The 27,810-nt window shown below is 35.0% G+C and overlaps 1 protein-coding gene across 5 annotated transcripts in view; it reads right to left on the bottom strand.

Annotated features, from left to right (window-relative positions):
* GPHN (gephyrin) overlaps positions 1 to 27,810 on the bottom strand; it is a 606,903-nt gene that overhangs the window by 179,112 nt on the left and 399,981 nt on the right. For 2 of the 5 annotated variants that reach the window (XM_089907850.1, XM_089907848.1), the window contains 2 exons: positions 24,306 to 24,362; positions 22,039 to 22,110 (listed from right to left, as the gene is read on the bottom strand). The exons of 2 other annotated variants lie outside the window; for them this stretch is intronic. In XM_089907850.1, coding sequence (XP_089763976.1) covers positions 22,039 to 22,110; positions 24,306 to 24,362 — 129 coding nt within the window. The remainder of the gene's footprint in view (positions 1 to 22,038; positions 22,111 to 24,305; positions 24,363 to 27,810) is intronic. One more of the 5 variants, XM_089907849.1, reaches the window with a different exon arrangement.

Raw genomic sequence — 27,810 nt, 5'->3', positions numbered from 1 at the left:
AGGTAAGTGCCTAAAATACACACGAAAGACTATCAGTATGATAACAACGGATTCCACAGGATTCAAAACATGCCCTTAAATTCAATTGAGTAGACTTAAAAAAACATATCAAATTCCTTTTCATAAACGATATCTCCTTTGCATATGCTATTCATCCTGACTTATAATGTTTACTGGAGTCCTCTGTCTTCCTATACCACTCCAATGTGTCAGACAGCTTAGCAGAGCACAGGAGAGCATTTAAGTGGTGAAAATTTGCCATAAGCAATGGAAATAAAATGTAATATCATGCTTTGCTTTTATTTCTCTTTTCCAAAGAGGTGCGTACTTGGCAAATAAATTAAATAAGACCTACCACCAATTTAGAATAACTGACACCATCTCTGTGTGGCCTAAAGAAATATGGCATTTTTAAAGTTATAAAATAAGATCCCAAGAACTCAAATCTATTCTAGGAAAATCTACCCTATGCAAGTTCCTTTTTGAGACTTACTGATAACTTCGTAAATTTTTGAGTAATTCCCCCATGACTATTTTGTAAACACAGGACCTCAAAATGATAATTTTCCTATGGATTTTTTTTGATGCTAACACTGAAGAGCTTTAATTTTCAAGCCAAAGGCATTTTTTCTAGTAATATTTTCAAACACCACAGCCTGAATACATAGAATACGATTTAAAAAAAGACAATATTCCAATTTGTAAAATCCTTAAGTGAGGCCCCATATTTAATTTTTGCTATGTTCTCTATATACTTAATATGGTAATATCTACTCTGCAGTGTAGATGTTCGACACTAGATGACTAATTGTGACCTACTGGTAGGGTCTGCAATAATACTGGAAGCATAAACAATCAAGTAAAAATAACTATCATATCAAATACAATTTTTACATTAATTCAGGGCATCAAGATGCATTATAGACTTTCAAGCTCTAAGTATGTTTTTTATCTGCATTTGGCACTATGACTGAACTTTCATGTAGAAAGCAAAATGGATACAGGATACTCAAAGTCCAGTTCCTTTAAAATTATACCATTAATATTTTAACAGGATTAAAAATCCTGTTTGCTACATTCATTATAATATTCATATATTAGTTTTCTCGTGAACAGACCACGCAGTAGAAATCACCTCTTTTAATTCACAGTCATATGTCTGTTTTACTTTGCTCAGCTGGCTCAAAGACCTATATCTTGTTTACAAGATACTAAGGACACAGAACGCATTTAATAAGTCAGAAAAATCAGCATTCACTAGAAAGAGGAATTAGAAAATAATAATACCATACTATAGAAAGCTTATTGAAACTTAACTATATAGGCATAACCCCTTCATATAAACATTCAATTTATAAATTCATTCAACAAACACCGACTGATGGTGCTGTGGAGAAGTCCTTGCCCCAAACTGCCAGTTTCCCTCCCCCTTTACCTTCCACTACAATGAGTATTTTAAAGAAGATGTTCCATCTGAGCTGTTGGAAGAAGAAAACAGAATGTAAGATCCTGTTGCCATTCAGAATTTGCCAGGGTAAAAATAGTTTGGAGTAAGCTGGATTCTGTTAGAGGTTAAAAAGCATTTTCGCAAGAAATAATGTTACATATAGTACATAGATTCCTACATTAATCCATATATGTCTATTTGACCCTCAATTCAGTTAAACCGTAGCACCATTTCAGCTTATTAAGGGTTATATAAACTTTTGAGAACTAGCCTAGGAATCTGGTAACCAGTTATAAAGTTGTTTTCATTGGAAACTGCTTTGCCCCACTTATAAGTTGGTGACTGTCTGTAGAGTATGGCATATAATGGAATTTAAGGATAATATAATGATGGGGTTCAGGACGTGCTACCCAAAAACATGGCATCTTGCATACTGAATAAAACTGAAGAAGTATGAGAAGATGGCGAAAGCAAGAAGGTCTCTTGCCCTTCCTCTGCCCTTCCCCCCTGAAAAAGGTCAAAACACTCTCAAACAAGAGGTGTCCTCCTTATACCCTGAGGAAAGGAGCATCGTTTTCTCCAAGACAAAAGGGCACCAAGAAGAATAAGAATGAACAGACCTTACTAAGTTTCTTCTAGTTTACTACCCTAAGCTCATACTTTATGCCCCATCATATTTCTCTGTGACTGTCCTCTTTTCATCAAACCTAGCATAACAACGCTCAGATTTAACTATTTCTTTGGGTCTTCACTTCCTTATGAAGACTCCCGTGTCATGTAAAACTTATATTAAATAAATTTGAATGCTTCCTCCTGTTAATCTTTGTCAGTTTAATTTTCAGACCCAACCAGGGACCCTAAGGGGGTCAAGAAAAACTTTTTCCTACCCTAAAATAATAATTATAATAAAAAGTGCTATTCTTTTTAGCCATAATCTTCAGTGAGGTGGGGTGTGTGTGCATAAATAATCCAGCCACTAAATAGGAAAGTGATTTTGAAGAAACAGATAAGATAAAAACTGGAGAAGACAGTCAACTCATTGAATGAAAAAAGATATATCTCGTAGATATATGTTCATATGTATCATCTTCAATACACTTGACAATGATTAGGAAAAAGAAGCAAGGCAGGAATTGCACAAGTGCTGACATTAACTTGTGTCAAGTTGACAGTGAAGCTAATAATATTTGATATTTTAGTCAGATTGTGGCTAACAACCATATGCAAAACACATTCTACTGTGTGACAAATGTAGCGTATAATATGTCTGACAGAGTTAGTTCAAACTAAAAATAACTTTACCTTTAGGCCTTTAGTATAATAACCAGTACTGATAATAATAATAATTATTATTTATTGAGTACTTATTCATATCAGGCACTGCACCAAGCAGTCTTTAGCAATTCAATCCTTAAAGTGGTATCATTTCCATTTTATAGAAATATGAAGTGCAGACAAGTTAACTTAATCAAGTTTACAATCAAGTGCTTAATATTACAAAGCTAGTAAGAGGCAGGGCTGGGTTTCAAATCTAGGGCTGGGATTGAAATCTAGCCCAATCTCAGATTTTTAAGCACTGTGAGACAACCAATAAAACATTAATTGCCGCCAAAGCATGAACATCTTTGGAATATGTTAAGAGGCTGGTTAAAGTTCTTGATTCTTCCAGAAAATTAAAAAGCTTATTTAAAAAAACTCTCAAATGAAAACAGGGCCTCATACTCTCAACTCTTAAATTCACACACTAAGCATGAAGCTATTTAGAGATTTTAGTATCCAAAGAATAAGGCAACAGGGAGAATTCCCAAAGAAGAAATATTAAGTACGTTTTTAAATAACAAATGGCTTCAGGAAGCACTGAACTACTTAAAAAGCAAAGAAAGAATTACTATCTTTTTCAATTCTGGGAGAGAATTAAGCCCTGATGCATTTTACATCCATTGTATATAATGAATTAACTTCTCTTTTATGAATCTAGAATGGCACCATCTTCACAGGAGCTTTAGAAAATAGCCACACAAGTCACTTCTTGTACTGTGGTTTAGATGAGGAACTCTGGCTAAGAAAGGAAGTGCTTTTCAAAGGGGAAAAATAAGGTGACTAGAGAAAACTGATAATTCTATTTGCTGAAGTCCAAGCTATATATTCCATTGTATCCAAATGCATATTTCTGTAAACAAGTAAAAGAAAATTTACATTGCTAGTAGTCAAGAAGACATTTATCAAAATCTTTAAGAATTAGAACAGGATTGGTGGTAAACCAAACCTGTCTGTAAATCTATGGGTATGAACCACATCAGGGTATGGTCATGAACTGCTCAGAATTCATTAAACCTCTGTAATTTACAGGAAGCTGTGCAAGCATGCATTGGTATTACCTCCTATACAGAAGTGACAATTGGGTTAAGAAAGAAAAAGAAAAATGGAGACACAATGCTGGCCTGTGGTGCATAAGGGCACATGAAGGAAAAGAATGATGGGCATGAGCCCAATGGGGAGTAAAAATCACTTTGGTGTCAATTTCCCTCACTATTGGTTACAGAGTACAAAAGCCACTGGAAATTTATATTTTGAGCCTTCTTTTGACTTAAATTGCCTGTCAGTACTCCCTTTGTGTCTTGGTAATAGATGAAGAAGCTTTAATCAGAGGCCTATATACAACTTACTTATCAATCAATAACATTAGATTCTGACTACAATTTTGTTGAAAGCTAACTAAGAAATACTTACTGACTTAACAATAAACCTCAACTTTCTATTTTTTTGCTTGTGTACCGATTCTGATTCCCATATGAATTCCCATCTGAATTTACGAGAGTGTGATTTTTCATAGACTTTTAGTTCCCAGTGGTTTTCAAACAGGATGTCAAGGAGACTGACTGCGGTCACAGAGAACAAAGCTGCATTGCTCTATGTAAACTTCAAGTTTCAATAATAGGGCAAGAAAGTCAATTCTACTGTTTGAGACTCTTCCCTCCTGTTACATTCAAGGTCAACAAGGAATTAAAGTTGTAGAGACTGGGATGACTGTTTGATACTGTTTGAGCCACAATGAAGAAAAATGGGGCCAGCTACCCCTGTTATTTATTTAAAAGTGGAATATTAGAGTAGACTGTAGGAACAGTCAGGCAGTGTAGAATTAAAATGTTTTAGAAGCATTGACCTAGATTAATATATGCTTCAGGGAATTAGAAGAATGCATACAAATCTTAGGGACATTTGATACATATATAATGGGATATTTGAGACTGGGTTGTAACTCATGATTTGGGTAATGTGTGTTTATTAAATGGTTACTGTGTGCTAGATGGGGTAAAGAAGCTAAATAAATGTCTTTACCCAACCAAGTTTCATAGTCTAATAACAAAGTGAATATTATTATATATATAGCAATTAAGGCATAATTAATGTCATTCATTCAACTTACACTTGCTATCTGCTGTCTGCCCCACACTAATCTGGCCTGTGAATTACAGGTTAAAAAGAAAGCAGCCTCTGGTCTCCAGAAGTTCACAATTCATTACAGAAAGACAAGTAAAGCATACAATTACAATACACCATGATAAGTAGTATAATAGAATTTAGTACAAACTGCTATGGGGATATGTAAGAGATGCTCCTAACGCAGATGATGGGGGGGGGATGGGGGAAGGTTATCAGGAAAGGTTTCCTGGAGCTGGGATATATGAGCACAGTTTTAAGGGACAATTATAATTTGGGTGAAGAAAAGATTGGAAAGTCAGAGAAAAAGGCTAGCGCAATTCAGATTTGAGGGATCCTGGCAACTGGGAAATGGCAAAAAGCATGGCTGAAGCTAGTTTTAACCATGATAGGGAGTGGTAAGAGGAGTAGTTGATGATGTAGGTAGGGACCAATTCCTAAGGGCTGTGGAGAGCCACTGAAAATATTTTAAATAGTGGAATGACAATGATTACATTAACATTTTAAAAATTTCATTCTGGTAAGCATGTGAAGATGGATTAGAGATATTTATGGAATAAATTATGATGGTAGAGGAACTAGTCTGGATATTAATCTAGTAATCCAGATGAAAAATCCAACTAAATAATTGAACGAGGTTCTGGAGAGAAGGGCATAGATTCTAGAGATACAAAAGAGGCAGAATCTTTAAGACTCAGGTCTGATTGGTTAGAAGGGATATAACTCCCAGGTTTCTAGTCTGCGTGATTGGGTAGTGTCATATACTGAAATAGTGGATGAAGGTACAAATTTGGGGGTTGAGTTATGTACAACGTGCTTATAACTCTGGAGAGAGATCTGGGCTGTAAATAGGAGTTGATGCCAAGGCAGTTACTATATAGTGATGTAATATTAATATATGTGAAGCTCCTAGAATGATCCCTGACCAAAGTAAGCGCTATATCGTAAGTAGAATAATAATGATGATGGATGGTGATGATCATAATAATAAAAATGGTTGATTATGAGATAACTCAGAAGTATACAGAGCATCATAGAACTTTTTGTGATAATGAAAATGTTTTATGTCTATACTTTAAAATATGGTAGCCAATAGCCACATGTGACTACTGAGCACTTCAAATGTGGCTGTTGCAATTGAGAAAATTTTAAATTTTATTTAATTTTAATGAATTTAAATTTAAAAGTCATATGGAGCTGCTGGTTATTGTTTTGGACAGTGTAGATATATAGTGAGAAATGAAATCAAGAGAATCTGGGAATTAATCAAGTTGATCATCAACATGTAAGGAATAGCAGAAAAACAGTCAAATAGGCAAAAGGAAAAACAATATAGGGTAATACGGTTTAGAAGCACAATTGAAATTCCCTTGATAGGATTATTAGGATGAATGGAAGTTGGTAGAGGAAGCTTTCTGGAGGAGTATGGACTGGAGCTACGAAGTGGAGGAGGGCATTTCAGGGAGACAGGCTAGCACACATAATGGCCAACAAGAAAGAAGGAGCATAATATGACAAGAAGGTTCACCCTGACTGGAGTGGTAGGCACATAATAGGGAGTAAGTGGTCAACGGTCCTTGTTTGCCAGGGACTAAGGGGGTTCCTGGGATGCAGAACTTTCAGTTTTAAAACTGGGACAGTCCCAGGACATGGTACTTCAGTGCTAAAATGAGGGAAGTCCTAGGTAAACTGGGAGGAGTTGGTCACTAGAGACTACTACTAGATAAACAGTGGCTGGCCAAAGTATGAAGGACTTTGAAAGAGAGGCAGAGAGGCATCTACCCTTGATACAACAACTCAGAGGTAGGCTATTACAGCTTTTTCAATCAGGGAACTAAAAGGAATTAAAGTAGTGCTTAGGAAGATTAGTCTGCCATTAGAGGGAAGAAGGACTATACAAAGGGGATCCAATTATTTAGCTACTATTGTAATCTAAGTCTGAGGTGATTAGGGCTTAAAATAGAAACTTATGTTTACTTAATCCTTACTATATCCCAGGTACTCTACTAGATTTTACATAAATTATCAATTCTTCCTGACACTCAGATGCTGAAACTTTTATAAACCTTTGAAAAGTTGATTGATTTATTTGTTTAAACAGTTACTCATCATTCCCAAATATTTTTTGTGACTTCTATATGACACACCAAGTTCATTACTTGTCTTACTAAAGCCAGAATTTGAAAGTAGATCTGGCTACAAAGTTCATTGTATGTATTAGAAGTAAGAATAATTCAAAGGAAGAAATAACAAAAATGACAAAATTTAATGGCACACTGTCAAAGATGAAAAATAAGGAAGGGTAAAAAATAACTAGAAGATTTCTATGATGGGAAACTTTAAGAACATGATCTAAGAACTTTAAGAACATGATAGAAGGGATTTAGATAGAAGTTGGATATACTAGTTTGAAATCATAAAAAAAAATTCAAACAACAGCAGCTGGAAATATAAGTATGAATGCAAGTGAGCTATGTCACTTTAGTGTATATTCTAACAAGCTAACATTTATTTGGGCTTTAACTATCGATAACTCTAATTAATCTATTGTATTTGTAAATTCTCTATGGCATAGGAAAAATGATAACATCGCGACAATAAGCTAATCTATTTGTATAAAGCTGGATTTCCACATAAGAAGAGATTTTTACCAATCTACCTACCTACCTACCTATCTATCTATCTATGTATCTATCTAGATATATGTGGTGCTCCAGGAACAATGATGCTTCAAGGACAAAGGACGACCCTGCCTGAAAACGTTCAAGCGTTACACCCCTTACTGGACTCTTAATCACCCTCCCCACCATGTTGTGATGGTTACGAAATTCCTGAGCCCACCTGGGCAATGGGACCTGTCCCAAATAAGGAAAGGAGTCTGGCCTGTCCCACTCCTACCCTGTAGAAGGAAGGTATATGTGCCTCAAACAATCAGTAAATGAAATTTTCACCTCGGACCATTCTTTTGTTTTCTGGCTATAAAACCTGAACAATAGCGCATGTTCGGGCTTGACTCTCCCAAACTACTAGGAAGTCGGCCCCACTGTTCTGGCAGCAACCCTTCCCTCTAATGAATTCTACCTTCTTTACATTCTGCTTTGTGTCTGGAAATTCTTTTCCAACCTGCGTTTGGACCAAGACAATATATCTCTATCTCCTCTCTCTCTCAAAGAGAGATATATATAGTTTATATTTTAGTTTAAGACACTTACCTCAAAAACTTCCTAAACTTGTTATCTATGCATTAATATTTCTTGATCTTTGGAATTGGCTTCACGTTTAGAATGTGTAAAATATTATGAATGTAATGAGATCAATGGCTCATGTTGTACACTATTGTTCATTCCTTCAAGCCAAGTTAAGGAAAGCTGGGGGGAGATGGTGAGCAGGGGAACTCACCTGCTCATATTAACAGCATTAATATTTCCTCATCTTAAACTTTAGAATTCTCGTTTCTTATTTCCATTGATGACCCTCTTTTGTACTTCAAATGACCTGAGTATATGAGGCAATATATGAGGATAAGCAGAAATTCATTAGTGTCAACTACAATAATGTGTTTCAAAAATCTTTTTTATAATAGAAATTTAAGAATGTATGGCCAAGTAGAAAGAAGCACCCATTGTCTTTTGTCAAAAATTATCAACCAATTCTTTTTCAAGAATGTTTTGATTATATGTATCAAATATCCCTGTCAAAGAGAAAGTCATGTGCTTTCCCACTATCTTTATGGCTGGTCACTTATTTGGATGTCAGAGAGAAATATGTACTTAATTTTCTTATTTTGACTCAAACAATTTAAATATTCCAATTCTTTTTTTTTTTCATTTCAAATTTCCTTTTTAATTTTAAGTCATAGCTTTGTGTTGTAACACTACTTGTTCAAAAATTAGATCATGAAGGTACCTTCCTATGACCTCCAAATAATCAAAATGTTCTTCAATGGGCTATATAAAAAGCAAGTAGAATATTCCTAATTATCAATCTTTATCTTGAGTCATATAGTTCTTGTAATTTCAAGGAAGAGAAACTCAAATGTAAAGTGTTACAACAGCCAAGCATACCAGCACTGTTATATAACCATTTAGCAATTTTGTCTGCCAAGTCGCTCTGAACCTTAGACTACTGAGAATGTGTTTTTAATTTTTAAGGTTCTCCTCTTTTGAGTTAAAAAATGGTTACAATTTTATAAGTAAAATTAAAGAAAAAACACAAAATAGACCATCTGAGATATTTCCATTAGGCATTTTATATATATATATATATATATATATACATAATTTTAATATATATACACATATAAATGCACTGGGATAAATCTCCATCTTCTGTGTCAGTCGGACATAGGTCCATTTTCTTAGGAACAGGGAACTCCCTTCACAATGGTAGTGAGGAAACTGGCTCGACCATCCTTCTTGAATATAATTCCATGAAGACGCCATTTAAGGTCGTCTGGATCTTGGTTCCTTCTAGCAATCTACTACTCCAACAGTGTGTAGTTCATCAAATTCAGGTCTTTCTGAAGCCAGGCTAGAAATACAAAGTGAGGTGGACGACTAAGGTAACTGACCAAAAAGGAGGAAAGGACGAGGAGCAAAACAATTTCCCAATTTCATTTTTTCCATATTCTCTGTGCTTGACAAGGGAAAAAATATTCAGGTCTGAGTTCCTTTCATTCTTAGCCATTGTTGGTTCAAAGTTTTTTGTTTTTTGTTTTTTTTTTTTGCGGTACGCGGGCCTCTCACTGTTGTGGCCTCTCCCGTTGCGGAGCACAGGCTCCGGACGCGCAGGCTCAGTGGCCATGGCTCACGGGCCCAGCCGCTCCGCGACATGTGGGATCTTCCCGGATCGGGGCACGAACCCGTGTCCCCTGCATCGGCAGGCGGACTCTCAACCACTGCGCCACCAGGGAAGCTCGTCATTCACTTTTTAACTTGAGTTTTAATTTCTAAAAGTCAAATTTCAGGCATCCTTCTTCAGTATGTTTTATAGGCATGTTCAGGAAACAGAGCAGTGATTAACACAGGTGAATATAGCCTCTCTCGAGCTATGCCCTTTCAGGGAGATCATACTGAGTTCAAGAGCTTTGTCGAGAAATCTTTTTTCTAAAGCATCATCTCCTTTGGTGTTGCCAATGTGGAATGGAATATTCATCTTGCTTCTATTCTGGGGCTCCACAATTCTAATAGTAGCTTTTCCTTTTTGACCACTTCCCAAAATTATAGTTCTCTTTTTCTGTCTAGCAGCTTTGGATGGTTCCTTCACCGATGGAGAAGTTATCCACTGGTACTCCAAGCCACAAATCCTAAGAGATTCTGCAAAAGCACTTGCACCCAGGTCACCAATGAGCAAATTGCAGTTCAGAGTGATGCGCCTCAAACCAGCCATACAGTCAAGATCAGGTCTCCTGGAACGAAGACTCTCAGCCCAGGTTTCTTCATGCCTTCTGGTAGTCTGATACTTTAAGATCTTGGCCATGTGATCTGCTCCCTGCCATGTCAGATTACACCCCGTGAAGTTTACTGTCTTAAGAGTGATAGAGTTCTTTACACCTTGACAAATAACTGTCTCGCCCAGCCGTGGCTGGAAGAAGCTCTGGATACAGATCAAGGGCAGAGGGTGCTCAGGAGCGGCGCCCAGTCTACCCCGCGGAGGCGGTCGGTGTTAAGTCCAGCAGGGCCTCCCGCAGGGAAGCGCGAAAGGCGGGCAGAGACACCGAGCCCTGCAGCGCGCACAGTTCCTCACAGCGCGGGAAGAAGTCGGCCGCGGTGTCGCAGCGCAGCTTCACCGAGTGATCATGGCCCGAGCGCGGCTTCGGGGACGCTGGCTGTGGACACGATGCCCATACCCGCCTGGGGTCCCCGGCTCGCCTCCCGGCCCCTCGGGCGCTCACTGCCCGGTGGCTGCGGCCCCGCAGCGTGCGCAGGACCCACGTCGCAACCAGACGACGCAGGGCCACGAGCCCCAGCTAGGCCAGCCCCTCCATGCCGCGCTCCCGCTGCGAATTGCCGGCCATTGGCGCCAGCCTCATTGCTCTCTGCGCGCGGGGCTGCGGTTCCCCAATTCATTTTTAAAGATTCCAAAAAGAGGTATGAGTTAAGAAACTTGGTAGAGTAGTTGCAGTGTTTTCAAAAGATACATTTCTAACAGATCTCTTTACACTATCTCCAAATTTCCAACTATTATATAGAAACAGCATGAAAATAATTCAGATAAGAGTGAAAGGAACGTGGAACACCCCAGACAACTATATTGAACTAAATAAGAAATAAAGATTTTCTAAGGGAGATTTTGTAAAGTAGAAAATCTTATGTGATTATCTCGCAGTATATTCATTTTATGAATATTTTATTACAGTTTCCTCCAGCTTAAACATTTTGTGGCCCTGTTGGTTCTAAAAATTGGTCCCATTTTTCCTTTTGAAACAGGAAATGCTACAGTGCTTAAAGTCAAGCTTTATTCCTTTCCTTCCTTCCTTGAATCTCCTATCTGCAATTCAACTAAAACTTCCATTTGTATAAGCTCAAAATTGTCAGTCAATTAAGGTTTGTTTAGATTAGAATTGGTGTGCTAATAGTGGGTTAAGAGTTCAAATGGCAACTGTTTTGCATGCTACAATTTAAAAATGCCTCCTTTTCTTTAAAAGTTAAAGGTAAAAGTTCTTTTTTTTTTGGCCGCACTGTGTTTGGGATCTTAGTTCCCCAACCAGGGATCGAACTGGTGCCCCCTGCAGTGGAAGTACGGACCTCCAGGGAAGTCCCCTAAACGTCCTTAAGCATTAAGTAAAAATATAATTAAGTTTCAGTCTCTGTCCACTGAACAGGAAAAATGAATATAGCTTCAAAATCTCAAATTTTCTAAATCAATCTTGCTACTGGGAAATCTAAGACATTAAAAACAAGATTTCAAAAGGTTCAATGTTTATTAATTTTGTTGTTGTTGTTTAGATACTGTTACAAATCATAAAAGACATATCTAGTATATACTCCAGCTTTTCAAATAAGTCAGAAAGAACACTATTTCTACCAAGAGATAGTACTATTTCTGGCTTTGGTTTAAGCTAAGGGAATTCTGAAGCAATTTTTTCAAAGGATTTAAAAAAATGAACACTGTTGGAACAAAGTTGAAGATTAGTTAGAGATATGGAAGGTGAGTTCCCCTGTTCCCCCAACCCCCAGCTTTTTTTTTAACTTGGCTTGAAGGGATGATTAGTGTACAGCCTGAGCCACTGATCTCATTACATTCATAATATTTTATACATTCTAAATGTGAAGCCAATTCCAAAGATCAAGAAATAGCTAGAGGATTATATTTAAGTAAGGCATAGTAGATGATCAATATTTATTAAATGACTAAATATGAGAAAAATAAGAATAATAAATTACACAAAGGAATGTCTTTCTAATATTTCCTTGAATTAAAGTTTCATATCTTATAGAAATACCTGTATCCTTTCATAAGATAAAATCCAAAACTATATAATCAACCTGAACCAGGTACTATGAAAACACAAGACTACCACATGCCATTCAGAGAGCTGACGACTTTTAATAACTCCTGAAAAGTGAAAAGCATGGTTTTTAAGACAAAACAATTTTCTGCTACTCACTTGGCAGATTTTACGACTTTGGGCAAGGTATCTAACCTCTTTTTTTTTTTTTTGTCGGTACGCAGGCCTCTCACTGTTGTGGCCTCTCCCGTTGCGGAGCACAGGCTCCGGACGCGCAGGCTCAGCGGCCATGGCTCACGGGCCCAGCCGCTCCGCGGCATGTGCGATGTTCCTGGACCGGGGCACGAACCCGTGTCCCCTGCATGGGCAGGCGGACTCTCAACCACTGCGCCACCAGGGAAGCCCTCTAACCTCTTTGAGCTTCAGTTTCCTCATCTGCAAAATGAGGATGACAATAATATCTTCCCCAAACAGAGCTGTAGTAAAGACTGAGATAAGATAAATAAGATGTCAAACATAGAGCTTGTCACATAGTAAGAGAATTGTATTTTTTACAAAGGGGCTGTCAACTACATGCAGTAACATTTGCTGAGCCAGGTAAGGTTAGAAATGATCTTGTTTTTGTACATCTCATGGATAGATTAATTTTTGAACAAGGCTTATTATTTTGGTCTCATGAACGTCACAGAAGATAGTGACATGAAATTGGTAAAATCAGTGTGCTACATCAGGGAGTGGAGAATTTATTTCTTCAGCAGTGGAGATAAATGAAAATGATGTAAATGTGAGGGAAAGAAGAGAAGCCAAACATGGAAGGTTTGGCTACTTCCATAGTGATGCTATAAAATAAATAAGAAGAGGCTTCCATATGAGAAATAGAAACATGAGAACATTCCTTGAAATTCTAACTGTTAAGGCTTGTAGTCTAAATTTTGTGAAACAATCATTTACCAAATTAAAATGAAACAGGAAACAATTATGCAAGGTTATTTCTGTAAAGAGGACATCATGAATGTTAGATTCCCTAAGGAGTTCTTCACTGTATTGGTCATTACAGCTTGATAAATTAAACATAAACACCACCTATGGAGTCCACAGAAATGTGGCACTGAGTATAAAATATAGAAACCCTACCACAGATGACAAAAGGAGAAACACACTTCATGACAAGTAAATAAAGCTCATGTGTCACAATGAAAGAAACAAACCCAGGTGAAGCCAGAGTTCATTTAAGAGCTGAGTGCTATGGAGAAAAGGCCACGATCCCGACTCCCCAGAAACCAGTTCCGCATTCCAACCTGAGAGCCCTCCTGCAAACATGCTGTCACAGAGAAAGTAATACCCTGATGGATGCTGTAGGCTGTGATTGGAGATGATGCCAATGGTAAACTTCTTAAACACTCTCATGGGAAATGGAGAATTGCCTGGATGAAGTGGCAGAAAGAAATGGGTTATATATTTTTTACACTGGGAATCATAATCCTGAGGTATTAAGAAAAGACCTGTGGAAAATGCGGTGATGAGATACCAATCTTCTCTTTCAAAAGTCTTTGCTAATATCACAAGTTAATTCATTTCCCTTTCATTACTTCCTTTCTCCCTACAGACACACATTTCAAGAAGAAATCAATTCTCCACAAAATCAGTTTTAAGAGGAAAAAAAAATTTGTAACAGCTGCAACTTGCAAAGGAAAAAATTAAAGAAGATGGCTTTAATTCTATTGACTCAATAAGTTCAACTTTGTGAAGCTACAGGTTTAGCAATGCTATTCCTTTCAAGGCTTTTTATAAAGTTTTAAAGTCAGAAGATGATATTCTGCCTGTGGTTCTACATACATTTACCTGGTATTTTAGACAGTGCCATCTTTCTGTTTTTGGCATGAAATTCAGGGATATTTCTGTGATCAGAATTACGCTGACAATAGTGGACTGCGCATTAGTAGCTAAAGTTGCCTGCACAAAGTAAATATGTGTAGAAATATGTCTGTAAAGTAAAAAATTAAGATCTTAAAATTCACAGGCTATTAAAGGCCTGTTATTTACTAGTCATATTTTGAGGTACATACACTCTTTTCTCCTAGCTATTCAATAGTGTCCCTGCTTTGAATAGTAGACTTAAAGGATATTCAGAGCCTGTTAGTGATATTTCAGGGACCCTGGTTTACACAACCAGAAAACCCACTTATGCTATGGTTTAACACTGTAAGAATAAGAAATTAAACCTCTGAAAAGGCAAATAACATAGATCGAAGTTGATGTAAAGTATTCTGTTAAAAGAACATGAATCTCATGAGTGGTAAGCTTTTCCAGATTTTAAGAACCTTATACAAGTATCAAGGAGACTATTTTCCTGAGTAACCTAATCAGTTCTTTAAAAGGGAGTGAATCTTCTATTTTACATAAAAATAGGGGAATCATATTAAATTTTCATTTAATAATCAATTTGGAGGCTTTCCTCTGTCTATGGTTAATGGGACAGGATTGTTACTAATTTAATGTAAACCTTCAGCTACCAGAGACAGACCTATACAGCTCTGCAAACTGGAATCTTTGCCATTAGCCAACATGAGTTTAACAACAAATTACCCAGTTCAAAGGAATCTTTATGGAATTAAGGTGGTGGCAACAATTAAGTTGGCTGTTTGGGCTTTAACCATTTCAATTTGATACAGTGACTGCCAAAGAAAAGTTACTCAGAAAAAAGTGCTGTATGAAAATATAGAAGTTTCCCCATAAAACAGCTAACTTTTCCCCTTTGGAGCCTTCATCTCTTTCAGCCAAGTGCAAAGTGCAAGGCAAAAGGAAAATAAAATAAGAAAAATGGTGAGGGCGAGCATGTTGTTGACCATGTAAGTAAACTATGTGCGAAGTATACCTCAGATACACTATAGGTAGATGAGCACGAGGGAAGCTGAGCCTGGTTTTGCAGTGGGGAAAAGAAAACACTGTTAAAGAGGAAATGATAGCACAGTAAGGGTCTCAGAAGTTTAGAAGGTTCCATCACCAACACATTTGCCAGATAATAAAACAGCCTTATAAAGAGACACTTGAGCTTGAAATCTCAAGGTTCATACTATTTGAGGAGAACTGTGTGATAAAAAAATACCTGGCTTAAAAAAAAAATCCATGACGGAGATGGCTCCCCAGATCAGAATCTGATATGATCTTGCTCAGAAGACGCTCATTTAAGGTTAACAGGAAAGTGGAACACTGGTCACTTTTTCCTATGGTACCACACTGATCTCAGTCTTAACACTAGCAAACTACATGTGAGATTATTTATAGAATGACTCTATTGTACATTTTCATATTACTCTTTAAAGAGGGCACCAAAGCCAGATCAGTATTCTGATTCTAATTTCCTGTTCCTACTATTCCATTCTCATTACTGAATCCATTCAGTATTACTGAATCTAAATAAACAAATAAGCCAGTAGCAACACCAAAAAGATATTTTAAAAACTTAACCACAAAACTCTTCTCCAGACCTGTCTTTTATCAGACTGTTTCACTGATTTTTTTGCAATAACTATTTTATACTTAAAACCATGTTTAATCTTCATGACTTTCACTTGATAATTTCCTGGCCTGTTCTTACTTTCTAGGTTGTCACACTGCCACATTCAATTTTGTGGCCTCTTCTTTCATTATGTTGTCAGAATGCCATGTGAGCTAAATATTCAAGTATGCATTTTCTAGTTAGAAATTCTTCAGGAAGTTCCAAAATACAAAGTTAGGGTAGGGAAATAAGGTAAAGAAGAAGATGGCACAGTGGAGAAATCAGAAATGTCCTTGTTATCTGATCTGTTCTTTAAGTGTATTTCCAGCAACCAGCAGAGCGGAATATAGTAGGCACTCAATAATGGCTTACTGAATAAGTGAATATACAAAATCTTTTGCTTCTATCCTCAAAAACTGAATTGTGTGAAATAATATTCAGAAGGTTTTACACTTACCATCACAAAGATTTGTGATAAAATGTATCACTGCCACTTAATGAGTTACTATGAGGTAGTTTCTAAAATATGATCAATTCTATACGTATTAAGAAATTAAATCTTTCTTTCAACCACATACATATCTGATTTTCTTTAGCGGGATACTAGTTCTAAGAAAGCCTTTCTCTGCATGTTTGTTCTGTTCCTATAACTATACCCATAAAAGTGAAAAACTTTATCTTTCAAAATAGTTTGAGTCTTGTCTTTTTTTTCCCCTCACTTTTCCATTTTTAATTACTAGGGAAATTTACTTGTCAAGGAGATCTTTTACTAGTACCCTATTGTCTTAATGTCAATTCTGAGAAAGCAATTCCACAGTAAGCATTAAACACCTCACAGATGTGTCACTTCCACTCCAAATGATGTCTTAGGCTACAGCAGACGATTTTATAAGTAATAGATGGTTCAAAGCAGAAGACACATATTATTAATATGAGTAAATGCCAAAATGTCAAACAAGGAAGACTCAGGAGGCTCAATGTTCTACATACAAGAACAAAAAACACTGAAATTTGCTTAAAGAAAGTAGAGTACATAAACAAATTGATGCTTACTCATTTAAAAGCTACCAAAAGATTACTCATCTAAGGACTAATGTTCCAGTAGTTCTTCCTCACCTCAATCAAAGTAGGCTGATTCAATGTAGACACTTTCAGATTTTTAAGTGCTATATTAAGATATGATGTATTACTTGATCACTTCAGGGTGTCTTTCTTAGTTGTACGAAATTTCCTATAGAAGGTATGATTTTAGGTGAGGTCAAGTAGGAAATTTAGCAGAAATCAAAATTTGATCGTGGTTTTCAGGGGAAATATCTTTATTAAGATGCAAGGAAGTAATAAACAGAAAAATACAATGTGTACAGCAAAAATACTCTAAAAACACATTTTTATTTTTAAATAAAAATACTCTAAAAACACATTTAAATACTTAAATAAGTTTAAAGAGCAACAGTGGAATTTATCTTTAAATCACTGTAAGGGGCTCCCCAAAGAAGAGGAATTTATAATCGATACTTTATCCATATGATAGTTCTATATTTGAAGGGTTTAATGTAATTCCATAGTGAGTTTACCTTGTGTGCTTGGCATGCGAAGAGCACAGAATAAACAGTGTAAAAAGGAAGAATAAAAACATAAAGGTAGAAAATTTCAGGGGATCAACTCTTTTAAGTGCATGCTTCCATGCAGAATGATCCGAAACCATCCTCAGAAAAAATAAGCAGCTCTCCTTTTCTCAGTTTGTAAAACGATGATAATTTCACACAATCTCTATTATAATAATTTCTTTGTCAATGTCGCCTTGACACACTAACCAGTTTTAGCAGGTGTCAGCAAACTTTTTTGTAAACAGTCAGATAGTAAATATTTTAGGCTTTATGTGCCATATGGTCTTTGTTATAACTATTCAACTGCTGTTGTACTGCAAAAGCAACCACAGATTACAGGCAAATGAAAGAGTATGGCTGTGTTTCAATAAAACTTTATTTTTGGGACACTGAAATTTGAATTTCATATAATTTTCCACATGTCACAAAATGATATTCTTTTGATTTCCCCCACATCACTTAAAACTGCAAAAATCATTCCTAGCTCATGGGCCCACAAAAGAGAAACAGGATTTAGCCCAAGGGCTGTAGTTTGCTGACCCCTGAGTTATAGCATTAATTTAATTAATAAAAAAGTGCAAAAAACCCAAAGACAATTCATCAACAATATAAGATGAGTTAGTTTAGAACTAAAGCTGGAATGAAGACACTGATCTTGAAAGACATAAAATCACAACCATCTAATTCATTATTTGTATTACCCCATTTCATACCAGTCTTATTTTGGCACTCAGGAAATTATTAAACATTTAAAAACTACACTTCAAAAGATATTACTTTCTGGCTTGATTCAAACATTTTTCCTAAACTTAATAAAAATATAGTCAAGTGATAACTCCTCCCTTAACTTTTTCCACTTCAGATAATACCATCCCTTTTTTGTGTTAGCATAGCAGGTACTTATAATTATCATATTCCTTCTGCTTCATCACCTTTCTTCTTAGTTCACTTATGTGCCAATAATCTGTCTTCATAAGTCACCTTCCCTTTTACTGTTTGTTAAAGCCTTTAAAAAATTAACATATTTGATTATCCCAAACCTACCTGTATATATTTGTAGCTGAATGGAAATGTATCATCATATTACATAGATTGAGTAAAAATAAAAAATTTGTGGCTTTGAGGTATTTTTATTCATCTCCTTTCTTTTCTTTTTGTCTTTATTTCATGAGTACTTATCTACTTTTTTTCTGAATGTTTTAACATTCAAGCTTCCCAGGGCCCTATTGCTCTTTAATGAATTAACTTCAATTTTATAAATTTACCTTGATGTACATTACTTAAAGGAATTCATTTGCATTATCTTATGTTTTCCAATTATCATCTGTCTGCGTTGCTTTTTAATTAATTGTTTATTGAAGTATAGTTGATGTACAATACTATGTAAATACAGGGGTACAGTATAGTGAGCCATAATTTTAAAGGTTACACTCCATTTACAGTTATTATAAACTATTGACTATATTCTCTGTGTTGTACAATATATCTTTGTAGCTTTATATGTAATAGTTTGTACCTTTTAATCCCTAAACCCTAGGTTGCCCCTTCCCCTTCCCTTTCCCCACTTGTAACCATTAGTTTGTTCTCTATATCTGTGAGTTAGCTTCTTCTTTTGTACTCACTAGTTTGTTGTATTTTTCAGATTCCACATATAAGTGATATCATACAGTATTTGTCTTTCTTTGTCTGATTTATATACTTCCTACTAGATTCATGCATTAGATTACACGGAAAATTAATTTTTTCCTTTATGTGGTTTTATTCTTCAATCATTGTTCTCAGCACATTATCAATCTAAGGATTTGTAGTTACTTTTGCAGTAGTTAAATTAGGCAAACTGTGTTTAGGTACAAGATGAAAATTACTAAAAACTCATTTAGGGTTCAGAATACTTCAGTTTTGTATAAAGTACAGAAAAAGATGATACATTCTTAACTTAGAATTCAAGAATCGAATGCATCCTACTTTTTGCTATAGAAGAGTCCATGTAAAATTAAAAAGTATGTTTTCATATGAGAAATAAATAAAATTTAATACTGTTCTAAAAATTACCTCTTAATAAAAGTCTACTTTATATCATTGATTATAAGTAATAAATAAAAATGTAGGTCCTCTAAAAAATAATACATCATATAGATGATACCAATTGAAACATGAATAATTTAATTAAATTCTTATCCCAAACTTCTGAATGATGTCTCACCTTCTTCAACTATAAGATATTTAAGCGGCAACATGGTTCTGAACCTGTCATCTTATTGAAATATTTAGCGATGTTCAATGAATTAAAAGGCATTCATATACTTGCTCTTCTGTGTGGACACCTACAATAAATTTTCACAAAATGGAATGGTCACTATATGCCAATTTATCTCATTTTAGAAACGAAATTTATTTATATAGCATATGGGGTACTTAATTCTGCTTCTAAGCAACAATTTTTAATATACAAGGCATATTTTAAGGCATTCTGGGGCAATACGAATTAAAGGGAAGGAGAGACACTGAACATTCAGTTAAGATTTTTTTTTTTTTTTTTTTTTTTTGCGGTACGCGGGCCTCTCACTGCTGTGGCCTCTCCCGTTGCGGAGCACAGGCTCCGGAAGCGCAGGCCCAGTGGCCATGGCTCACGGGCCTAGCCGCTCCGCGGCATGTGGGATCTTCCCGGACCAGGGCACGAACCCGTGTCCCCTGCATCGGCAGGCGGACTCTCAACCACTGCGCCACCAGGGAAGCCCTCAGCTAAGATTTTGATTTGTGTCTTTTCCTAGCTGAACTCTGTAGAGAAAATACTATTATTTGTCTTTTGACAATATATTTTTTGTTCTTCTGTACTTTTCTAGTTAACAGGAATCTTAGAAGGATACACCTTATATTCAATCTTTTTAGAAGAAAGGTAATCAGAACAAAGTGTGACCCAGTGAAATGAAACAAAAGATGAAGACACTGAGACTAGTTATTATGTACTCCACCACGCAGTACAGGTATTGAAAAAAAGAAATTGAAGAGTGGCATGAGAAAACCAATTTCCAAAGCACAGAGATTTCAATTTAACCCTAATCTAACACAAACTCCCTATCATATAGATCTTAGCAAGTTTCAACTTTCTGGTCTTGGTTTCACTGAAAGAAAAATAATATCATTTTTTATGACTGGTTAGGGAAGAGTGTGGCACTAAAACACACATTATCAGAATCTTTTTAGGAGTTTCTAGAATGATATCCAGATATATCTAGACTGATTTAATCATAAAATTCATACTAATCTTTTTTATTTTTTTTAAAACAGTGGGATAGATTCTGGGGATGATTGTGGGTAATTTTTCAAATTCTCTAAGAATATGACTGAAAAGAAGGACTGGCTCAAAAGAAAGAAGCAGAAAAATGAGACGTGTATTAATTTCCTTTTCTGTTTAGCTATCAGAATTTAAAGACTGATATTATTAAAAAACTTTGAACTTTAGTCAACAGAAATTTAATGACGAGATATACAAAATACACATAGTATATAATTAAAAACAAAGCTAAGAAACCAGAGAATTATCATAACACTATTATTTTTTATTCTATCCTTCATAACAAAATTATTATAGCAATATGAATTAAATGTATGACAATAATCTCGGGAGAAGTAAACCAGGGCTAGGTTTCATAGGAACTTCTTTTTAAAGCGTCAGAAATAGGGGTCAAGGTTAAATAGAGCCAGCAATTATTTACTGTAATATTTTAGCTTTTCTTCTACCATATTTATACCATGTACCATTTTAGAGATTTTAATTCCATTTATCTTGAAAAGATATATTCAGGAGAAGGACCAAGCATTCTGAGTCTGAACTATCAGTCACAAAAAATACTATTGTTAGTATGCCTATATGACGTATGTACAGTATTGAGTGGCTATAAGGTATTGTTCTCCTTCAGTGTTGTCCTGGGTATATTAGCCATTATCTCAAGTATTTGTAAGATGTTACATAATAGTGTTCATAGTGAAGATTCTTACTGCCTAATTTTCTTATTTTTAGACAAAAAATGATATCTTATAGTTATTCCCAAAGAGTCTGAGTTAAGAGACGTCTATTAACTCAGAATAGATGTATCTACTTGCCAGATTAACTATACTGAGACTCTAACACTGAATACCTTCCTTGACAACTGAAACTGAAACATCAAGGCTCTATCACTTGGATCCAGCCCATAATTTATAATCCTGCTGACACATCCAACAAGGGACAGAAGACACAGTAAATGGAAAAGCTCCAAATGAAGTCTCATAAAACGATCGTCAGAAAATTATACAATTGTATAAGAAACACAGATTTTGAAAAAAAAAAAAAAGGTTTTAATTTGCACTGGAGTCAGAATGCTATTAAATCAAATGCAATGTTAGTGTGGCTTAAAGGTCTTCTATGCCGATTTAATCTTTCTTTCATAAATGTGAGCATGAAGCTGCAGTTAGAAAAGAAAGAAAGAGATAGGGAGAAAAGAGACAGAAAGTAAAAAAGATGGAGATGAGAGGACAAACCAATCAGATTTGGAATTACCAGTCAGCAGAAGTTTAGGTAAAAAAAAAAAAAAATCACCAGGTGAAATCGTACATTTACTCTGAGAGAGTATCCTTTCACATTGCCTTCTAGGTGATCTCTGAGCTCCTCCAGCTTTCGATGGAGCTACATGTAAACATCAGAAAATGAATTGAAAAAGCAACTTGGTCTCTTTTCAGTTTTCCTTTTTCCTTTTAAAAATAAGATCATAGCATTATACATTTCTCACTGCCTTTGGCAAACATTTCAAAACATCAAAGATCTTTGTATAGCGCAAGAATACATGCTCAATAAACCGTGACTAGGAAGAGAATATTTTATTTTAATTAAAGCCTCTTTTCTCCCCAAAGTGTTAGAGAAAATAAATACCTTAACTATCCTTATAAACCCCTAGAGATTCACTTTACAATTTTCTATTTTGTAGAAATATGGAATAAAGACATTTAAAAATTATGAAATTTGCCTTTCCCAAACACACTTTTTGATTTAAGTCTGCATCCATATTCAAATAAACTGATTGAACCCTAAAATGTATATTTTGTTCTTATACATATTTATGTGTATACACATAATCATATTGTATATACACTTAAAAACAATAAACATACAATCACAACTTGAAGTTCTACACATCCAAAAGCTGAACTTCGAGATAAACACACGTGTACTCGCACACACAATCCAGTTTATAACAGATGGTGCTGCAGTATGGATGCCATTTTATCTCTATTTCACTATCAGTCATTTCCAAAAAGTTATGTCCATCTGCACCTTTTCACTTGAATCTGAGTCATAATCCATAGTCTCAACAATAATGGATTTATCTTCCCTTAAAAAATTAAAATATGATACCTCACAGGTAGACAGTGAGGAATGCTACTGATATATCATCAAGATACATAAAGTCATATTTTTCTGACTAAATAATTTTAGCTTGCCTCGCTTCTGAAATAGGTATATAATAGACACTTCCCATCCCCTCTGATTATTCTTAGTGAAGTAACAACAACAACAAAAATGCTACCCAGTATATAGCAGTGTTAGAGAACAGAGAAGATGGCTTGTCTGGAATAAAGGACACAAACATACAGACACACCCTCATCCATGTGCACTCATGTGTGTGCACACACAGATAAATAAACAACAACAAAAAAGTAAAATTAAGAAGGCAGAAGAGGCAAGGAGAGGAAGGAGTGCAGAAATCAGTGCTTCATAAATTGTTAAATGGAAATAAATTGGAGGTGTGTAAAATTTTAAAATGACTTAATATTAGCCTCAAAGTAGTTATTGAATTTTGGGACATCCCAGTACAGTGAATTATGTCATTTTGATTAATTTAGCAGTTACTATTGCTGTAAGGACAAGTGGGACTGAGATAGAAGAAATGGTTAATATTGAGGGAGATTTCTCTGCATATTTTTAAAATTCAGCAAATTTTCTAACTTGCATTTATAGTGGCAGCATTAAAAGTGATTAATTGGCTATGTCTATATCTCTTAAGGGTGATAATTTATTTACCTTTCATTGTGATTAAATGTTAGAGTATCGAATGCCCAAGATAAATTGACCAAATGGATATTTAACGACTACCAAATGGGACCATTAGATCAGAAACCTTTAGGTGGTGTATTTGTAGGTCACATAAACAAATGGGCAAACATTTATATATATATATATATATATCAGTTTCTGTTGATTGTTATATAAATTTTTTAACTTTTAACAAATAAAACAAAGGGGATTAAGAGTGCTTACTATTAGCTATATGTGAGCCCCTATACTAGCTAGCATCATATGAAATTCCTTTTCTAATTAAGATTATATATATATATACACATATATATATATAAAATATACATGTTATTAACTCATAATAATTATTTTCTGGAATGAACTACAAATGGTAATGACACTAAAATAACATTTAACAAAAAAAAGTAAAAAGGGCATATAACATTCTGAAAATAAATATTAGTTCTCTGTGTAACAGGAACTTAACACATAGTCAGTGACATCAATCAGAGGAACGGTTTACTCTAGAACCCCAAATTACAGGCACCCGTAATGAGGCAGTGCCCTTTTTATTGTTTGTGGTGCCACTCAAAGCTAGTTATTTGGCAGCTTGCCTTCAGCTGGTTGCTCTATGTGTAGCTGAAACAAACAAAAAAAATATGACCCAACAGCCAATAAAAATATTAAAATAAAACAAAATGGGATGGTGAAAAATGGAAAAAGCCCCCTTCCTCCCACCACCCTCCAAAAAGGAAGAAGTGTAGGCTATAGACGAAATCTTGCCAAAAAATGTTAGAAACATATTTACTTTGAGGGATCCAACTCTACTAGCAACTCCTTTGCTTTCATCCGGCCGTCTAATTTGCTACAATGAGGGAAGATGGGTAAAAAAGACAGAATAAAGAAAAAGTGAACTTAAAAATTTTTCTAAACATTACTAAATAATACATGCAAAAACATCAATTGACTCTTTGAGATACATCTTAAGAGGCCAAGCCAAGGAGTTAACTAACCCAGAGGCTATATGACATGCTCTGCAGATAGGTTGGTCACTAGAATTCAGTCTTTGTTATGACACTATTCCTAAGATGAGGAAATGGGCACTTACTTTTGGTTATCTTGGGGACTTCTCATGAAGCAGTATCTGGAGTAGTGTTACATTTGCATTTGGCTTATGAAAAACAAAGAATTACAAATATACCTATGCAGAAAACGTTGTCTCCTTTAGTGTCTATTCCATTGTAATATCAGAAAACATCAGTGCTATGACTAGAAACACGAGTGTTCCTTAAGTGGAAAGATCAGTCCTGACAAGCATCATTCTTGACAGGTGACAGAATGAAGCTCCTCTGCTTGTTAACCCAAGCATTGAGGTTGTTCAGCTGTCACTGAGATTCCAATTAAACAATTGTGCTGCCCAACCAGAAAATTTTAATGCCAGACCAAAGTTAGATACATTTACTCCCTCAAAGTTTTCAGTTATTTTTTCCTTTTAGGTAAGATAGGAAAAAAAGAAAAGTAAAGCTGCTATTTTAAAAATTTGTTTCACCTCACTGTGTAAATGAGAAAAGGAAGATTCTAAACCCAATCTAATATACCTATTAGATTAGGTATAAATTAGAAATCCCTTTGCTTTTTAATAGAGCTGTAACAATAATATTTTGGTTAAAGAGGAAGTCAAACTAAAAAAGAGTAGGGGGGAGATTGGAAGGAAGCTTCAGACCAAGTGCTTTTACATTAATGGATTCCTACATGTGCAGAATAACAGTCTCCATTCAGAGCAGCATAGCTCAAGTTAGTTGTGATTCTCTTGCTTGTATTAGGAGACAACTGATGAAGTATCATTGTGATGCCAAATTCCCAGTGTTAAAGTCCTCAGGAAAAATAAGAAATCTGACCGTGCTACAAAATTATAGTTTCTGGAGACAGGCTATAGATTGTCTTATCCCTTTTAGGACATCTCTGATAGCATAAGTAGATTGCTTAGGAATAATACTGAGAAAATTGGATTTTCACTTTGAAAAAAAGCATCTTGATCCATAAGAATTCTGTCAACTTTCGGTTTTATTTGATATAAATAGTTTTTACTAATCCTTCAACATTAATTAAATTTCGTACCCTAAAGATAATCACTGATTCTCACCCTTCTTGGTTGAACAGAGTTCTTAAATTTAGAAACAGTGGATACTAATTAGAATGGAAACAGTCTATAAGAAAGGGCCTCTGGATGGACAGTGAGTTCATATTATTTTGTCATTTTCTTATGCTATTTTCTTTGATTTCAGAGAACATCTTTATATCAAAAGCTATTTTCCATTTTAAATTGACACAATATGTTGATTATAAACAACGTAGTTTTCTATAAAAAAATATAAAGTCTAATGTTTCATGCTGCTTTCTGAAAACTTTTAGAAACTGCATTGTTATATAGTAACAAGTGAACACCATTTTCTACATTATCTTTTATTTCTGGAAAGCTTAAAATTACATCAAGTCCAGCAACATGAGGTAGTTTCTTCAAGGTTACACAGGACATTAATGACAGATCTAAGACCACCACCATTCCTGGTTTCTACTTTAAAGCTGTATTCCCTTAATAGGCCTGGAAATAAATGGGTTGGAAAAAACCTGATGCTTATAATAGGATGTATATGTATACATGTCCCTGTGTGTCTGTTTGTCTATCTATCTCATTTATGGAAGAAATTTTATGTTACCACATTAATGTATGAATGAAAGTTTTCCTAAATCATTTCAATTCCAAATGCAAGTGCAAGTACAGAAGCTTAAAGGATGAAATATAAGAAGAGAAAAGACAATCACCATTGAACTCTGAACATGAAAAACAGACTATATACCAATTTACACAAAGACTTTTAGGAGCAGACAGTTCATCTGTCAATGCTTGACACCAATTTTCTGTATTTAAATCTGAGTTTGTGAATCCTTAACTATCGTAACAGGAAGACTGTTATCCCTAATTAATGAGAAATTATCATAACAGGAAGACTGTTATCCCTAATTAATGAGAAATTATCCCTAATATTGAAAAACTTCAGAAAGAATATGAAAAAGATTTGTCACATATACTAAAATTTGAGTTGTAGAGAAAAGTCAAATCGATAGATTTTAAGACATAATGCTCTCATTTATGCTAGTCAACCCTTAATCATCAATTATGGAGTAGTATAAATAAAAGAAATTCACAGCTAATCCAGATACCTGATTACTATTTTTCTTTGATTAGAATTTAAAAGAAATCACAAAAGATTAGCATTTGAATAAAATGAACTTTACTCTTCATGATAATTATAAAAGCCTCACATTGTTAGCTAATTTTATACATATTTTTCTATGAGGCTATAAACATTCTGTATCAATAACTAAGAGAGGCTAAACTGCAAATGTTTATACTACATATAAGATCACTGCAATATAAATGAAGTTTGAGAATTGGATGTAAAGAACTGTAGGGATTACAGGTTGGTTGAGATTATTAGTTTATAATAATGATATATGAAAACTAAAATGTTACCTGCAAAACAAAAAATATTATCACTAATGATTTTTGTACCCTGAAGAAATCCTTTTATAAATATTTTTACTGAGATTGTTAAGACATAAATCGGAGGATCAAAATCATTTCAATCTTCTATTCAGCCTCTCAGCCTAAATATATTTAACAAGATATCCATTAAAAATTGTCTGAAAAGATTGCACTATATCACCTGTTTTGCAACATTCTGGGAATATTTCTTCAGGAATTAATTACTGGGTAATCTATCCTCAGGAATTAATTACCAGGATGTGGTTACTAAAGTAGTGAAATGACTGTTATTTGTATTCACTTTTTTAAATAAGAGCTTGAATTTTAGATATATCATGCAACAAAAGAAATGGCCTGGGTGCTAACACAATACGGACTGTTGATTCCCTTTGATTTAGCTCAGTTCTCCAAAACTGAGCTCACTGTAAAATTATTTCCATTATTAACAAAGTAGAAAATTACCCCATCTCACCCTCATCTCTCTTGCCAATAATAAGTAGTTGTAAGTGTAATATTTTTTAAAGGCAAAAACAAGATTTTGGAGTAGAAATCCAACTTTGTATTGATTTTTGAAATAAAATATGAAACTTTAAGGAATTTTGGGGTTGTAGAAGCCACTTAAGGTAGGCACCCATATCGCTGGATGTATGCATTAACACATCTCTTTAGCTGCAAGACGTTTGGTGAAGAACTGTGAGAAAAGTTTATATATTTTGTGTGTTTGTTTTATTGATGAGAGAATGCAGGTCTTAGAGAGGTCCATTAG

The sequence above is a fragment of the Delphinapterus leucas genome, chromosome 2 (genome assembly GCF_059928025.1).
Source record: "Delphinapterus leucas isolate spDelLeu-1000000601 "Yukka" chromosome 2, BTC_Dleu_Yukka2, whole genome shotgun sequence".
Lineage (NCBI taxonomy): Eukaryota > Metazoa > Chordata > Mammalia > Artiodactyla > Monodontidae > Delphinapterus > Delphinapterus leucas.
The sequence above is the reverse complement of the archived record's forward strand: the minus strand, read 5'-3'. Positions and strand labels throughout refer to the sequence as shown.